The 11,406-nt window shown below is 40.4% G+C and overlaps 1 protein-coding gene across 6 annotated transcripts in view; it reads left to right on the top strand.

Moving 5' to 3' along the window:
• Positions 1-11,406, top strand: part of LOC128372834 (nucleosome-remodeling factor subunit BPTF-like) — a 48,033-nt gene that overhangs the window by 20,662 nt on the left and 15,965 nt on the right. For all 6 annotated transcript variants that reach the window (XM_053333057.1, XM_053333048.1, XM_053333023.1 and 3 more), the window contains 9 exons: positions 1,668-1,792; positions 2,269-2,397; positions 4,627-4,777; positions 4,931-4,970; positions 5,300-5,525; positions 6,917-7,066; positions 10,271-10,401; positions 10,783-10,897; positions 11,039-11,256. In XM_053333057.1, the coding sequence (XP_053189032.1) occupies positions 1,668-1,792; positions 2,269-2,397; positions 4,627-4,777; positions 4,931-4,970; positions 5,300-5,525; positions 6,917-7,066; positions 10,271-10,401; positions 10,783-10,897; positions 11,039-11,256 (1,285 nt within the window). The remainder of the gene's footprint in view (positions 1-1,667; positions 1,793-2,268; positions 2,398-4,626; positions 4,778-4,930; positions 4,971-5,299; positions 5,526-6,916; positions 7,067-10,270; positions 10,402-10,782; positions 10,898-11,038; positions 11,257-11,406) is intronic.

Below are 11,406 nucleotides of genomic sequence, written 5' to 3'. Positions count from 1 at the left end.
AAATGAACTCTAATTGGAGGACACCCCCATATTTTTCCTGGAATTATGTTTTGTAACTGAGCACCCAGCCAGAGAACAGATGAAGTTTTGACGAGATTTGTCTGCCACATGTTCTTCAGTGTGCAGTTACACATACAGTATGCATACAGTCTAGATACCATGAGTCAAAACACATGGCTGTGGTACATGGTACTATTGTAGGAGTTATTCTTTCAGTGGAAACCAACTGCTTTTAGACAACTAGTTATACAATCATACAGTACTGTCTAGTGATGTGGAAATATAAAATTGTCCTAATTAGGCTCATGTTTTTACAGCACATTTTACAACGCTCCTGAGCATTGCCTTTTTGTAAAACATCTATGTACTCAAAAATGGAAAAATATGTAAATGCTACATTTAAGTCCACTTACTTTTAGAAGAGCCATTCTTTTTTATCAGATGACCATATGAAGGCATCTTATTGTTCACACTAATGAGGATACTGGAACATAACGAGGCTTGTGTAGTTCTGTTTCTTAGGAATTACACACAAAACATACCACACACTGTTCTAACAGCCATAGTTTAATTTATATTTACAATGACTGTAGATATAACGACAGTACTATTTCCTATCATCATCCACCTTTTAACACTCTCCTGTTTTCCTCTGTCACGTCTTGTTGATTTGTTGTTCAACATGTCTTCACCCTCCCTGTCTGCTGTTTGTGGCTTTGGCCCCGAGCAATATTATGGCTCAGAGCCTGGTGTCTCTGGTTATTCTTGACCGGACCTCAGAGCTCCGAAGCAGACATGAATCATCTAGCGGTCGGAGAAGTGTCAGGATGTTCACTTTGTGCAATGACCCAACCCTCCAACCCAGGGATACTTTCCCGCCTGTGGTTACACATGGGAAAGGGAATATCTACCAACCCTAAAACATACACACAGCCTCATCTTGATCAATGTTTTTATAGATGTTCAAGATGTTTCAAATGACCATATTGTGAGTGCCAAGTTCTTTGTTGGAACAGCAGGGTCAGCAGTAATGAAGTATATTTCTTCACAGAGATGACGTGAAGAAATAATTCATCGACTGACTGATGACAACCTGTCATCTAATTCTACACTGAAAACGGTTTATTACCTCCTAAATTAAATTAAAAAGGACCAAATGAAGCTTCCATTTTGAACTTTTAGTCAGAGATATTATCTGTTCCTCAAACAAATCAACATATGAAATTATTTGCATTATTAAAGTTGGCAGACAGTCGTCCGGTTTCATTCATGGAAATGGTCATGAGGGGACAGAAAATCACCAAAACCTCAGTCTGTTTTTACTCTCCCTCTTCCTGTTCCATGATCGTACTGCAATGTGTTTTTTTGCAACACTGAGCAAGTCACTGGTGGTTAGTTTTCTTACACTAATGAACTGCATGACACCAGGGCAGTAAGGACGCCAGTAACCCTTCCTTCAATCCACAGCTGCATAACAACTGTTCATTCTCTCAGGAGTGTTTTATATTCACGTTCAAAATATTAATTTGAAACAAAATGTTCAAAGCAAACACATTTGTATTTTCCCAGATTTTCTAAGTGGTTATTTCAGTCTTCTGTTCTTTATTTATTTGTATTGTTTTTATTTATTTTTGAATAATTCTTGAATTTATGGGTGTCATGTCCAGGTATCGCCTGCAGACAGTGAAGTCTCTGGCTGGTGTGAGCCTGATGCTGCGGCTCCTGTGGGCTTGTTTGAGATGGGACGATATGGCCGTCAAACCATCTGCTGCTGTTGGCACAACACGTACAGGTATACCTCCGAAACAATCAATCTAAACATGCCTTCATTCTGGGAGAAAGGGGAAAAACTTCTCAAGTAGTGTAAGTAGGTGCTGGTATGGAAGTAGCAGTAGCTTAGTTCACAAATGAGATTGGAGTTAATTGTGTTGTTTGATATACAAGATTATTTCCTGTATTGTCAGTCATAATAGTCTTATTCTTTAGTTTTATTCATATTGTCACATAATATTGTGGTTGATAAATGCAGCTGGTATCGCCCCAAAATTTGATAACGTTGCCATCAAAAAACAGCATTTCTGATATTTTCTTGTATATATTTTGGCTGTCCTGCACACCTGTGTTTTGGTCCAAAGAAACCTAAAGAAATGCATGACTGAAAAATACTTAGACTGTTTTTATGTTGTATGGAGTGCATTTCCTCCATCTTGTCGGGCTTTCCTCCTCATCGCCATACCAACCCAGCCCTATCCCCACTCATTGCTACAGAGACGTCAGATACTGAAATCACCACAACGGAGATCATCAAGCGCCGTGACGTGGGGCCCTACGGCATTCGCTCGGAATACTGCATCCGCAAAATTATCTGCCCCCTTGGTGTGCCTGAGACGCCAAAAGGTAAAGCATGCTTAAATATTCCTGACACTGAAGAGAGAGATACCCAGATGTATGGGTGGGAATCTCTTGGCACCTCACTATTCAATTAAATCCGATTCAGAAGGCTACCTATCGATTCTAAAACGATTATTGATATTGATATGCATCTCAGCATATCACATCCTCATTTTTCTTTCTTACTGTGCGGCTAATTTTTCATCAATTGATACAAAAAGTCAGATAAATATGAAATCCGTACTTTAAAAATCTGAATAAACTTTCAACATGCATGTTAAACACAAATGTCTTCACATTAAAATAAGTAGACCAAAGTAAGTCAACAGTATAGACCTGCCTGTATGAGAGTAACAAACTGAGGGCGGAGTACAGCTGTTTGTTATCATGTCTCCAGCAGTGTAGAGTAGCCTCTTTGCTGCACTGTTATTTCACCTCAGAGTTCACATTGTTTCATGCTGCAGTGTGTCTTGGTCAGCTGCTCCGTTAGCCACTCCGCTAACGTTACGTAAACTGAGTGACAGCGTTTGAAGTTCACAGTAAACTTCACAATCATCTCACAAAGGTAATTATTTTATTTTTTTGTGAGACATGTATTTATTGAAGATCTTCTCAAGTTTTATAGTAGACAACAAAACACACCCACCGCCTACCCATGTACTGGGCCTACAAGTATAGCAGTTGCATTTCACCATCAGCATAAAAGGAAAATTAAATAACAGAGAAGAAAAGAAAAGAAAATTTCAATTCAGCTTGTCATCAATCCAACCATCTACATTCATATTGTTTCTCTCAAGGAAGTTATGAAAGATGTTCCAAATTTTCCAAAACTTATCAAGCCTATTTTTTGCAGTGTAACTGATCTTTTCTAAAGCCATGTAAAATGTAATTCCCTTTAGCCTCTGTGAAGTGGCACAAGGTGTTTCTGATTTCCATGAGGAAGCTATTCACCGCTTGGCTTCCAAAAAGCAAATATTAAGTAGAGATCTTACTTTTTTGGGGGTGTTAAAGCTATCTGGGTAAGAGTTTAATAAACATAATTTAGGATTGATGGGCACATCCTTACCAATGATGTGTCTTGCTAAATCCAAGATTTTTCTCCAGAATATGAGTATCTGTGAGCATTCCCACATACAGTGAAAGAGTGTTCCCTTTTGGTCTTTGCATTTAAGGCAGGTATCAGGTATGTTGGGATTAAAGTGGTGCACAACGGTAATTATTTAGTCATTCAACCAAAAAAAAAAATGCTGCAGTCACTTCTTTTTTTAAGATGAACTAAGGCCGTTCAATTAATCGAAATTTGATCGTGATTACGATTTAGGGGCCAAACGATCCCAAAACTAATGAAATCAGGGTAAACGATTTTTAATAATAATGAAATAGCGCTCAATAACAAAGGTTTATTTTGAAAAGCTTAGACAGGAAGCCGCCGCAGCTCCGTTAGTTTGACAGAAGCTGAAACACACGGCAAAATCTTTTAACTGTAAATAAAAATGCAGAGTTTCCAGCCTGCGTCAGACGATGCAAAGTTTATTGACTAATTATTAAAAACCAGGATGTAATGTGTGAACTATCGTCACAGTAACTCGCTCAGCTGTAATATCTTTGCACATTTTCTGCTGTGTGTTGCTTTAAGCGGCAGATAAAAAGCTGCTGCTGGGAGAGAAAATTAATAAAGCAGAACGGGCAAGAAATGTACAATAAATGCAGCATGTTTCTAAAGTTAAAAAAAAATCGTTTTAATAATCGTGATTTCAATTTTGACCCAAATAATCGTGATTATGATTTTTTCCATAATCGAGCAGCATTAAGATGAACTACAGATGAACTTGCGCGTGTGCGACCTATAAGACTGTCCGGCTGCAGCGCTGCCCTCACAGTTTGGTTCTGCCTTTGTTGTCCTTCAACATCAAGTTATTAACTAATGTTTAATTTATTCTATTCCTGACTTTTTGTAATCGATGCAGAGTTGTCTACTTCTGCATTGCGGTGCATCTTATAATCGAATTTTCCCCGTACCCATGTGTATCATGACTGTAGTTAGAAAAAAAGTGTGAACTGTCATGGGTTTCCATAACCATCCAATAATTGTATTGCTTCTTTGTGTTAAAAACATCATTTGTTATAAATCCATTACTGATATTAGAAATGTGACACAGACACAGTCTTTTGTAATGTCTCTCCGCCACACAGAATGCAGCTGTCTTAAATTTATTCATCTATCTACCATCCCAGAAACTCACACTCCTCAGAGGAAGGGGCTGCGGTCCAGTGCCTTGCGTCCCAAGAAACCTGAGCCTGCCAAGCAAACGGGCCCAGTAGTGATCGAGACCTGGGTAGCCGAGGAGGAGCTGGACCTCTGGGAGATCAGAGCCTTCTCAGAAAGGTCAGAGGGTCACAGGGGTGAAGGATGTGATGCATGCACCTGAAAAGTCAATGATGAAACATATCAGAACATATTTGAAACGCTTAAAGTCGATAATGGATTTTGTTAGTATTCTTCTCCTGAAAGCTTCAATGGTTGTTTTCTCTGTTACAGGGTAGAGAAAGAGAAAGCTCAGGCAGCAGAACAGGCCAAGGTGAGTGAGCTTTAGTTCAGTAGCTCTTACAGAGAAAGCAACATTTCTTCAAAGGCTACTTTAAAAGTACATTCATTCTTTCTTTCTCTCCTTCTTTCTTTCTTTCTTTCTTTCTTTATCATAAGGCATACTTCTTACTTTTGTGAGAGGATGAAGGTGTGCCAGTTGAATCTCTAGCAGCAGATACTTATTGATCACTTCTTGCTGATGGTGTAATTTGAGAAGGCAGTAATCCCCCAAAATATATCACTCTATATTAGCTTTTGACTTTTCTTCTGAACACTTTTGTCATCAGTTCATATATTAATTTACTGACTGGTCTATTTCAGAAACGTCTGGAACAGAAATCTGGCACAGTCACAGTTACTCCCACAGGGACTCCCGCAACACCTGCCGCCACGCCCAAAGTCATTGTCGGTTCACTGTCAGGCCAGGGCACCCCCACCACCAAGGTGGTACTGTCCACCAAGATGGGCACCCCCGTCACATTCCAGCAGAACAAGAACTTCCAACAGTCGTTTGCCACCTGGGTCAAACAGGGTCAAAACACACAAGGTATGTAGCGAGTGTTCGAGTGTAACCAATGGCCAGTTTGTTCTACTTTAACGTGGGGGAGCAGCAGGGACACACAGTGTACTCTTTCTTCTTGCCTATATAAAGGGAAAGAGCATGTCAGAACACATTAGACACATGTTAACAAGAGAGGTGCTATTCACCCTTAAATTTAACATCAAGGTATAATCTGTAGTTATCTGAAACATGCTGTTCTGTTTTCAATTTAGTATTTTTAACTGTGGTTTTATTGTGACTCACTGTAGCTGTGCTGGTTTAGACACAAAAGGTGTGTTTGTTGATTTGAATTAATGAACTAGGCAACATTTACATATAAAGTGTAACGCTCTCTGCAGTGGCGTGCACAGACATTTTGGGGGGCAGGTGCTCAGTGAAAAATAAGGGCATTTTGTGTGGCATGTGGAACTGCCGGCTGCCTTATTATAGCAGTGTGAGATTTATTTCCCTCATCTTCCATGATAAGGGGATGGCCTTTTGCAGGACAGCACAGAGCTGCTTCCCTGCTAATAGTTTTAATAATAGCCTATTAAGGTAAATACAAGATTACTGAGAGTCTTCTAACATAGAAATAACTTATGGTTGGTACAAAATAATATACTTAGCTAATATAGCTTCATGCCATTGGTACAACATACAACAAGGCAGAAGGCTACTTTTTCTGCAGGTAATTGGGAATTGCCTGTTTGTCATTTAGCAAATAAATTACTGCAAGTGTTAATTATGTAGCCTAATGTAAACCTACACAATACTAAATATTCAGCTTAAGTATACTGATAGATTCACATGCTGTACCAATGGAAACTCTACCGACATTAGTTGTGTGGTGGTCATCACGTCATATCTATTATTGATTTGGGCTAGCGTCGCTATAGCTTGGCAACTGAGGCTTAGGGGGCAAACAATACACTCAACTGGATTTATTTATGTGTTACCTGGCTGGTGGGGCAGGGGAGGAGGTGTGTGTGGGCTGCAGCTGTGCACTGCTGCTGCAACGGGTTTCCATTTGTGTCCGCTCTGCGCGTTCACGTTGACAAAGGAAGAGAGGTGTGTGCGGAGGAGGAGGGTGGGGGGGTGGAGCATATTAGGGCATTATTATAACACGCCTTCAATCGTCAAGCATTTATAGATGATCATGTCAACATGGGTCACATACAGTACACTGTTTAAAAAAAAAAATAACTTTCAAAACTGGCTGGCTCTCTGGAAATGTTATTTTTCTATTTCATGTATTTGATTGTGTTTTATGACACTGTTGGTCATTCATCAGAGGATTAGAGCAGGCATTCCCATGGTGGTTAACACAGAAGTAATAATAATATTTGATTTACAGTCGTAACAGTATTAGATTTGTTGTAATCTGTTTGCTTCATTAGGAGCGGGCACGGAGACCACTGTGGCCACGTCCAGTGGGCACACCTTTCATATTACAGGAACCTCCGTGGGTGGAAAGGTAGTGACCACCAAGTTGCCGCTGCCTGCCAACAGCAAGATCGTCACAGTCAACGTGCCAACTTCACAAGGAGGTACAGCAGGTTTTAATAAGTCACACCTCAGAGGCAGACAGAAGGCATAAGTTACATTTATTCAGTGTAGACATTTCTTCTTTCCATCCACCACCGTTTGAGGATGCATTTCATGTTTGTGTTTTCATTGCTTCACCTGGGACCCACAGCTGAGACATTTCAAATGTGTTGAAGGAGCCAAATTAGATCTGGCTCGTTAATTGGATGCCATTGTAAGCAATTAAGCATGCCAACTTATGCACACTGCACTCTAAAGGAACTGAGTCTGTCTTCATTCATTTTAAATGTTGATGCCAGCCACCACAGGCCAAATATTTTGAGGTCTAAAAATTAGACATAAATCGGACATTACTCTCTCCCTGATTGCCTCTAGAGGTGCAACAGATCAACAAGCCCACCATTTGGTCTGTATTGTGGTCACAGTGCCAGTGTGGCTTTTGGTCCAGTTTGTTTACCACACTTGGGAGATGTTGTCTCTGTATTTGGTCTCTTTAGCAAAAAAACGTTTTCTTCCATTCAGGGTTTTGATAATATATGAAGTCAACAAATATTCTTTCAAATGAAAAAGTTACTTGGCTTACATACACATAAAATACTTTCAGTATAACTGCTTTCTTTTTGATTTGTTCAAGTCCAACTCTTGCCTCGTTCCGGCCGGGGATGTGTTTTGCAATATTTACAGACAGTCTCTATTTTTATTGATGACTTTCACTCGCTATTGTAGTCAACGCTGAAACGACAATGTTCCCACACAGCTAACAGCTAACTTTAAACACAATGTTCATCCTCAAACATGACATTTTCTCCTCCACCATTATTCTCTTTGTACACGCACCATTCTGGCTTCTTAGCTCCTGTTGTGTTTCCCTCTGTCCACTTCCACCTCCGACTTATTATTGGTATACTGGCAGTCTCAAACAGCAGACAGGTGAAGTAAGCAAGTAGCAGGTGAACATAGCACAGTGTGTGTCCGCTGCAGAGCCGGATAACACAGCTTAAAAACTAAAGTGAGTTTGGACAAAAGATGATGGCCACTGTCTGAGCAAGAGAGGAAGAGTAAGGAGAGGGTTAAATGACTTGATGCATACTTCAAATGTTAAGCTTAGATAAGTCCAGCCATCTGGTTCAAGTTGCTACAATTTTTAACAGGTGCAACCATTTTAGATGCAGCCAGTCGCTCACTGTGTATGTGCTGCTGTGCAGCAACTGTATTGTGGTGTCCACTACATGCAAACCCCGTGAGTCAGCAGCTTAGTTCATCATGTCTGGTTGTGTCCTGTCGGCATGGTAATCTAATAGAAAGCTGTTATTTTGGTTGGATGGTTTTGGGATGGTAGACTTGTGTAGTCTGAGGATATAAATCCAGACTGCAGATTTAGAAGTGAATCTTAAATTAGGTGCTTCTTAACCTTTTGAAATGTCAATATTGACACCGCAGATGAGGCAATGGTTTGTATTGAGAACTGCCTGCCCTGTCTGTGGTCCTGTCAAATTATCGGATGATGGATATTGCTCAACAACCAGTAAAGGTGGTCTGTCATTTTGACATGCCCCATTAAAGCTGTTGACAGCTCTGCTTTGGGTCATAGGTCAAATTCAGCTATCACCAAATCAATTCAGTGATTATAAGCTGTTTACACCAAATATATTTTTAAATTAAGATGTGAAATTTCAAGCTGAAATGTATGTTTCTGTTGAAATTTGTCAAAAATAATAGGAAAGATTAATTTGGTAATTAAAATATCTCTCTAAGCTATATCCACATTCCCACAAATTGATACAGAGTCCATGCGTACATATATAAAGCTAACAGAAACAGAAATGTGGACAACAAACAACTGGAGAGATCCTAATTTTCAAAAACGATGCAATGATGATGCCATTACAAAACTTTCAATATAGCCCGCCCCTCATAGATCATTTGATATAAACCTGTTTAAGTAGAACATTGCCATCAACAGATAAAACAAAAAATATTCAGCAAGGATACAAAGAAAGTGATTTTTCTTACTTTTGAGGTTACTATGAAGGGGAAACTAAGTTCAGGTGGAGTGTAACCATTTAATGGACATGTGTATTTATCCAGCATGACTGTTGGGCGCCCTGTTTGTTTTGGAAGGGCTTAAGGAAGTTAGGCAGGAAAACAAGTTTACCCTGAGGTCTGCTACCCAGACAGGTAGCCCTCTATAGTGGGATTCCATTTTTCTTTTTTTCTCCGTCATTTTGAATAAAAGTGTACCTCTCCACTCAACGAAGTCCCAACTCCCCGACCTCTCCAAACAGCTAGTCCATAGAAACCAGTGTTTGATGTGTGTGACCAGAGCAGCAACTCCCCACGTCTTACGACCGGGCTTAACGTCCCTGTTTAAAGAGGGAAACCCTTGATGTATAGGTTTACCTGCTTGGTTGTGGTTGAAAAACCACAGCAAGAAGGCAACAGGCATGGAGGAAAAGAGCGACACTCTTGATGTTTTCCATTTCTGCCATCAGTTTCACGTGAGCTCACAGAACCTGGTGAACAAATATGAAATGCTCCCTTTGTCGGAATAAAGTTTAAAAAGTAGGATCTCGATTCATGCATAATTTATGAGCGGCTTGAAGTATGTTGGGGGAAGCCCAACTAAGCTTTCAGTGAGCCTTTGAAGATTTTGTTTACCTGCTCAACTAATATTTACCATTGCTGTGATCAAAAGCTGGCCATCTTGCAAGGAGAGAAGCCCACAAATAATGTATTGAGCTGAGTCAATGCAGGACCTCTGCACAACCGCTCACTTGTAACATGCAAACATGTAACCACTGCATCACATCAGTAATTGTGTTAGGAATATTTAGACTTTGAGCATTTAAACTTTGTAGGTGAATATGTTTGATGTAATAAAAAGGCAGGTATAAAAATAAATGTCATTGATCTCTAAAAATATAAGCTGACAAGCACTTGTAACAGGATACGTACAGTTAAATTCACACATCTTAAACCTGTTCATTTCTTTAAACCTCAAACTTACTTACAGCAGCTTTCTCTTTCACTCTTACTTCAGTGCTGTTTGTGTCATAGCTTTATTTGTGTTTCTTCTTCCCTTGACTCATAAGAATTGACCAACTACTTTATGAAAAAACGCATCTCAACCCTCCAACTCTTATTGTGACTCTTTACCCTCCAACGATGTTCACTCCGGTACCTTTCTGACCCTCTTCTCTTTGCAGGTGTGGTTCAGCAGAAGGTGTTGGGTATCATCCCCTCTAGTACAGCAGGCGGTGCTCAGACCTACACCACATTCCAGCCCCGCACTACAACACTCAACATCAGGCCCAACACCCCAGGCTCCCAGCAGCAGGTACATCCAACTTCTCCCTGCTCTGAAGTGTTCGCACACGTTTTATATATTCATCATTTCCGTGATCATAATTGTTGTCTGTACAAATCTGATGTCCATCTTTTCCCTCTGTTGTGTCTTGTTTGGTTCATGTTTACACATTTATAAAAGGTTCTCACATTACAGACTCTGTTTCCTTTGCTGTTTGCACTTTTTGAACATTCTCTGTATATTATTTAATATCACAGATTATGACGTTTCATGTAATTATTTCTATATTTAGGCAGAAAGGAGAAGTGCTAACTGTGTATGCCGGTTTGTTTTTTGTTACATTCTGGTAGGAAGAACCTGCTGGCTTTTGAAATGATTCATTGGTAACGTCTCTATGAAAATATCTTCTAGGTTCTTGCAGCTGGTGGTCAGATCCGTCCAGGAATGACTGTGATCCGAACCCCAATCCAGCAGACGGGACCCTTGGGAAAGACAATACTCCGAACACCCCTCATGGTCCAGCAAGGTAATGTAACGAGTCAGCATGTTGTTCCCTGCATCTTGCGAAATTACTTACCACAACGGGTGAATGGAATGGAATAACAAACTGCATTTGTGAAAATCTTGCATTATCTATACTCTGTTAAATTTTCCTTTCTCTTCTTAGGTCAGGGTGGTCAGCAAGTAGTGACACAGATCATTCGTGGCCAAGCAGTGTCCACAGCAATATCTGCTGCCAGCCCTGTGGCCACAGTCACTGGACAGGGGGCAGCCAGCCCCACCGCAGGGGGACAGGCAGCTGGCCAAACACCACCCGGCACACCACGAGCACAGGGGCAAGGCCAAGTTAAACTCACCCTGGCACAGCTCACCCAGCTCACTCAGGTTAGTGGGAGACTGACATCTCCAGTATGTCCTGCATCATGAAAATAATTTACAATGAAGGAGAGCAAGACGTGTAACTTTTCAGACAAATTAGTTGTGTATCACTTATATACAGTCACTCGGTCTGTCTTGGTATTGAAAGACTTTTTA

Source organism: Scomber japonicus, chromosome 2 (genome assembly GCF_027409825.1).
Source record: "Scomber japonicus isolate fScoJap1 chromosome 2, fScoJap1.pri, whole genome shotgun sequence".
NCBI lineage: Eukaryota > Metazoa > Chordata > Actinopteri > Scombriformes > Scombridae > Scomber > Scomber japonicus.
Note: the sequence above shows the minus strand (reverse complement) of the source record. Positions and strands in the feature narration are given on the sequence as shown.